Source organism: Myzus persicae, unplaced genomic scaffold, assembly GCF_001856785.1.
Source record: "Myzus persicae strain clone G006 unplaced genomic scaffold, MPER_G0061.0, whole genome shotgun sequence".
Taxonomy (NCBI): Eukaryota; Metazoa; Arthropoda; class Insecta; order Hemiptera; family Aphididae; genus Myzus; species Myzus persicae.
Genome location: NW_019101069.1, coordinates 532,124 through 538,360, shown reverse-complemented (window position 1 = coordinate 538,360; position 6,237 = coordinate 532,124). Strand labels below are relative to the sequence as shown.

The following is a 6,237-nucleotide window of genomic DNA, read 5'->3' as shown; positions in this document are numbered from 1 at the left end:
CAAATTTTAAATGGTGAGTTTATTTTATATTTATATATTATATATAAATAGGTACTAGTGATATCCTACATTACAAATACTAGTAATATTACGAACACTGAATTTCGTACCACGCCTAACTTTTTTTTTAAATTTACTGTATTCATAGAGCATTAAATTTGTTTTTATTTTAAACAAGACTTTTAAAATACATAATTTCGATAAAATGATAACGAATACTAAAAATAATGTGTTCAACCCATCAAGAATTTTGTTATATTTTTTATCGTTTTTGCCAAATTCTGAATGATTTGAAATTTACAATAGATCTTTACAAATGATCTGTAAAAAGATCAACAAAATGTTTACTTTGGTTAAAATTGATAGATTATCCTATTTGAAAGCGCCCATTATAACAAACAATCTATCAGAATATATAAATATCCAGGTTACACTTTTTGTTCAATAATTGAAAGTTTAGTCGTATTGTCTCTTTTGTCCTAAGAAAAAAAAATTTTTCTCGGACCCCAATTAATTCTGAAAGTCATAATCTATATAGTATTGTAATGAGAAACAGTAAACATTTTGATTAAACTATATATTAAATTGTACTTCGGGCAGACCACGCACTACAGTACAGCCATTCGACTTATCTAATAAACAACTGATTTGATTGAATTTTAGGAAAATTCGTAATTCCACTACTGATTTACACTTATATGTAATTTATACTTTCAATAATATTTGTATAGAACTCTTTTATAAGCTATAGTTAAATAACAAATAATACATTTTTCAATACATGTACATTTTTAATAATTGTATGTTTAATAATATCAAAATACTTATTCAAGTTAATAATTTTAATTAATTTTAGTGGCTTACAGAAAAATAAGGTTGACACACCCAAAGAAGATGTTCATAAACTCAAAGAAAATGTAGTACATAGCAAGACGATAAAACATCTAATGACGATACATTGTCTAAAACTGATACAACAACTACAGTCGTTGAGCCTCCTAAAAAAAATCAGAAGTTGTGTACAGATAAAACAGATGTTAATTGTAGCTCTCCAAAAGGGGTAAGTAACCCCTTTTATAGTTTCAAGTTTTGCTATAGGAAATATAAAAAAATAAGTTATTTCCAAATGGTTTGGTTGTGGTTTAAACGTTACATGTTCTGAGTACCGTTTTACAGCTTGTTTTAATGGTTGATGAATTTTCCTTACAAATTTCTTAAATGTTTTCATATGGTTTTCGAAATGAAAACAACTGCATTCAATACAAATCATTCTCAACACACATCTCAACACTGACGACTACGTGCTACGTCGTTAAATAATTAAAGTGGTATAGATCAGCGGTTCCCAACCGTTTTAGTTGTGCAGACCACCAATTTTGTAAAAAAAATCCTCTTATATACGTAAGCACATATACATACGGCAGTTATAATAATAATATAATAATATAATATGGTTCACGCCCAGTACCAAGCTGCTAGAGGCCCACAAGTGGGCCGCGGCCCATGGGTTGAGAACCACTGGTATAGATAGCCGTGTCTTGCACAGCGCTCACCACATAAATGGTGTCAGGTGAGGGGTCATGCTCAGCGCTCACCACAATCAGAACTCAAGTCTTCATTAGAACCCATTAAGGAAATTGCTTCGGCAAGTACTGAGGTGCCCGTGGTAATTGATTGTATAGTATCAACTGAATCAGCAAATTCTTTAGCTATAAATGTAAAACCACTATTCACAGTCATTCAATTAGGAAAACTAATGAATAAAGGTAAATACATAAATTGGATGAAAACGTTAGAAATCAATAAACCCTCCATAAGCGGAATTGAATATTTTCGTAACACCGGAATAAAAAGAGTTCAGCACCCTGAATATGGCAACAATCACAGAAAAAGAAACCACTTCGAAGCCAAAAAACTGTATATTTAGTATTTTAGTAAATTCGTACAAGATACGGTTGTAACTATTGCAAATATAATCAACAATATTTAAATGTCAAACAAATATCATGAAGCACGAATTAATACATTTTCTAAGAAAAGATCTGAAGCAGAAAAACTTGAAGAATGTTGTGATTCCAATCAATTACACGGAAGACACAAAAATGTCTTAGAAACAAAGTTGAATATATACGTCATATCATCGTTTGGGGAATCAGAATTTAATTCAGCTTTTCAATTATTTTTTTAAAATATATTATTTGTATTTCGAGTTTTGGAGCAACCAAAATCAAGAAAAGTTAGCTTCTTCAAATATGTGGTACTTTTATTAAAGAATAGTTTGAAAAATAGTCAATATGTCTATCCTAAAATGTTTCTAATGTTCCGGTCAAAGACTTTTAAAAAAGACTGCATTAACTTCTATTGAAGATAGTCTTCTATTCTATTGAAGATTGTGAGGATACTGATCCCGGAGTCACTGGCCGCATGACATTATTGTTTATGTCAACAGTAAACAGCCTAGAATATTATCAAACTGTTATTGATGCTGTTATCAGGGATTCCAACGAAGACCTAGCATTATAAATCGATAGTGCCACTTTTCAATGTTGCAATGACTTAAAGTTTGAATATCCTGCAGTTTCATCAACTGTACAACATTCAAATGACACAATACCAATAACAGAGACTATTCAAAGTCCTATAAACTCTGATGATATAATTCAACAATGGTTTCCAGCCAATAATCCAGACGAATCCAGATGTTATTTGTCATTGTTTTGATAGTTGTAGTTTATTTATAAAATTTAATATATCTAGCTTTTATCAAATTAATGAAGATCTAGACACCAAACCATTTGGAAATAACTTATTTTATTATATCTTATAACAAAATTGAAACTATGGTTACTGACCCCTTTTGTAGAGCTACAATTAACGAGTATAATTAACAGAGATATTAACATTTGAATGTACTTTATAGATACTTTAGTTACAATTTTACTGTCGTCCATGAAAACTGTTTGTTGGAAGCGTACGATTAAAAGTAAAACCCGTACCAAAAGATCTACACATTCTAAGTTAGTGTCTAAAATTAATAATTTATGGCAACTAAATGGTCCATAATAATAATTAGTTTAAATAAAACTTACTGGTAAGTTCCATCTGGATTATTGGCTGGAAACCATTGTTGAATTGTATCATCAGAGTTTATAGGACTTTGAATAGTCTCTGTTATTGGTATTATGTCATTTGAATGTTGTACAGTTGATGAAACTGCAGGATCTTTAAACTTTAAATCATTGCAACATTGAAAAGTGGCAGTATCGATTAATAATGCTAGGTCTTCGTTGGCATCCCTGATAACAGCATCAATAACAGTTTGATAATATTCTAGGCTGTTTACTGTTGACATAAACAATAATGTCATGCGGCCAGTGACTCCGGGATCAGTATCCTCACAATCTTCAATAGAATAGAAGACTATCTTCAATAGAAGTTAATGCAGTCTTTTTTAAAAGTCTTTGACCGGAACATTAGAAACATTTTAGGATAGACATATTGACTATTTTTCAAACTATTCTTTAATAAAAGTACCACATATTTGAAGAAGCTAACTTTTCAGGATTTTGGTTGCTCCAAAACTCGAAATACAAATAATATACTTAAAAAAAAAAATTGAAAAGCTGAATTAAATTCTGATTCTGCAAACGATGATATGACGTATATATTCAACTTTGTTTCTAAGACATTTTTGTGTCTTTCGTGTAATTGATTGGAATCACAACATTCTTTAAGTGTTTCTGCTTCGGATCGCTTCTTAGAAAATTTATTAATTCGTGCTTCGTGATATTTGTTCGACATTGAATTACTGTTGATTATATTTGCAATAGTTACAACCGTATCTTGTACGAATTTACTAAAATACTTAATATACAGTTTATTGGCTTGGAAGTAGTTTCTTCTTCTGTGATTGTTGCCATATAAAGGCTGCTTAACCCTTTTTACTTTGGTATTACGAAACGATTCAATTCCGCTTATGGAGGGTTTATTGAATTCTAACGTTTTCATCCAATTTATGTATTTACTTTCATTCATAAGTTTTCCTAATTGAATGACCCTGAATAGTGGTTTTACATTTATAGCTAAAGAATTTGCTGATTCAGTTGATACTTTACAATCAATTACCACGGGCACCTCAGTACTTGCCGAAGCAATTTCCTTAATGGGTTCTAATGAAGACTTGAGTTCTGATTGTGGTGAGCGCTGAGCATGACCCCTCACCTGACACCATTTATGTGGTGAGCGCTGTGCAGGACACGGCTATCTATACCAGTGGTTCTCAACCCATGGGCCGCGGCCCACTTGTGGGCCTCTAGCAGCTTGGTACTGGGCCGTGAACCATATAATATTATTATAATATAGTTTTAATATTATTATTTTGTTCTTTCTTTCAATTTCCGACACTCGCTGATGTCATGATTTTTTAATTTACAATATTTGCAACATTTTATTTGCCATGTATATTCTTTTTTATAATATTTTGCTTCAAAGTCCTACCCTCATTAAACCAAACACATTTTATCGTGACCCGGCCAATCATTAGTTTTATTAAAATTATTATATTCTGAAAATAATTTTCATAATATTCAGTTTTAACTAGAGGGTTCATTTTAAACAAAACTGCTTCCCGATCAATTGAAAGTAATACCTCCTCCTCGAAACTTTGAACATTTCGTGAAAGTAGTATTGTTTGAATAAAGAGAGTTATAAATATTATCTTATCTTTTATTAAGTATAAAAACACTTTGCGCGTTATTCTGAACATAATGTGCGTGTTTTTTAGCTTCGGCTATATTTTTCCCTACGGTTCCCATGCCCGTGTTAATTCGTAATACAGGTTTCTCTATACGTTGCGCGAAGTCCTTAATAGATTCATATTGACCTATTTGCATTCCATTTAATTGCCCACTTAAATATTGTGGGGAGTGTGACGTACTAAAAATTGTTCATAAATGCACTTTTAATTCTTTAAATGAATTAATTTCCCTATATCTTATTGCATCAAATGCCTTCCCCTTAAGTTGTATGAGTAGTGAGTACAGCTCCTAAAATATCAGATTTTGGTTACATACATGGTTTCGGGTATTTTTGAAAATACTTATTCGCATTGTGAGATAAATGATGCTAGATCGGTCTCACTTCCCCCTGCAAATTCCGGAAGAAATCTTAACGCTGTTATAATAATAGCTATGCTGGCTTGTACTGTGTTCCGTGGACGTTGTTCCTTGAACTGACCGTTTGGGCTGGATTGAAAGCAAATTGTTTTCACTCAATTCGTCTTGAATCTTTTGACTGATTTGAACGTGGTTCGTCGGTGGGTCTCGAATTACTTGTATATTGAAATCAATTTTATTTCATTCGATTTTAAAACCCAAACATACCCGACACCGTGCATGTGGTTAGGTTAGTAGTCGTCAGTCTTCAGATGTGTGTTGAGAAAGATATGTATTGAAATTAATTGAACACTTTGACTTGTTTTGTTAACAATAAAGGAAAACCGTTTATTAATTATAATTTAAAAATAAAAATTATTAAGCACACTGTCGTAAGCGTATTATGCTATCGAGCATAGCTGACTATCTTCTAAATAATGGTATTTGCTCCACCCGTATTTATGCTGGTTCTAACAATGACGTAATGTAGTGGAGTGATATTCTAATTCTCAATATTGATGATTTGCATTATTATGTAAAATAGGTAAAAACAACTTGTTGTTTTCACCTATGATCTCTATTTATGCTTTCATGCCTGTTGCATATTTATACCTACCTTTATAATTTATAATTACAAGTAATATATTTTAATAAGCATTATTAAATAATAATGCATAATATACTACTCTTCTTGGGTTTACTACATGATTTAAATGTATGATTTTCAATCTCTCCAGATAATACTGATTTCAAAACATCTATTTTATCTGTACACAACTTCTGTTTTTTTTAGGAGGCTCAACTTTAAGTGAAAGTTTAGAATATTGGTCAGTGGACTGTATAAAATGTAAGTGTATGGTTTTAAAATGTATTGAAAATATTGCGGTTTCTTTTGCTCTTATTCATACATATACCACTAATAGCTTATAATAAATACTATTTTAATTTTATATTTTATATCAAATTTTAAGAACATTTGTAAAGTTGTGATTCAATCGCTAAATACTTGTTATAATATTATACTTTTGTAATTATATACTAGATATTTGTACCTACCTACGATTTATTATATTATGAAATATGT

General features: G+C 30.8%; 1 protein-coding gene and 1 pseudogene across 1 annotated transcript in view; one reads left to right on the top strand and one right to left on the bottom strand.

Moving 5' to 3' along the window:
• The window catches only part of LOC111027597, a 22,883-nt gene extending 20,360 nt beyond the window's left edge, over window positions 1-2,523 (top strand). The window contains exons 3-5 of the mRNA XM_022305998.1: window positions 857-917; window positions 1,571-1,766; window positions 2,390-2,523. Coding sequence (XP_022161690.1) covers window positions 857-917; window positions 1,571-1,766; window positions 2,390-2,523 — 391 coding nt within the window. The remainder of the gene's footprint in view (window positions 1-856; window positions 918-1,570; window positions 1,767-2,389) is intronic.
• Window positions 2,524-3,085: 562 nt separating this feature from the next.
• Window positions 3,086-5,942, bottom strand: LOC111027596 (annotated as a pseudogene).
• Window positions 5,943-6,237: the final 295 nt, after the last annotated feature.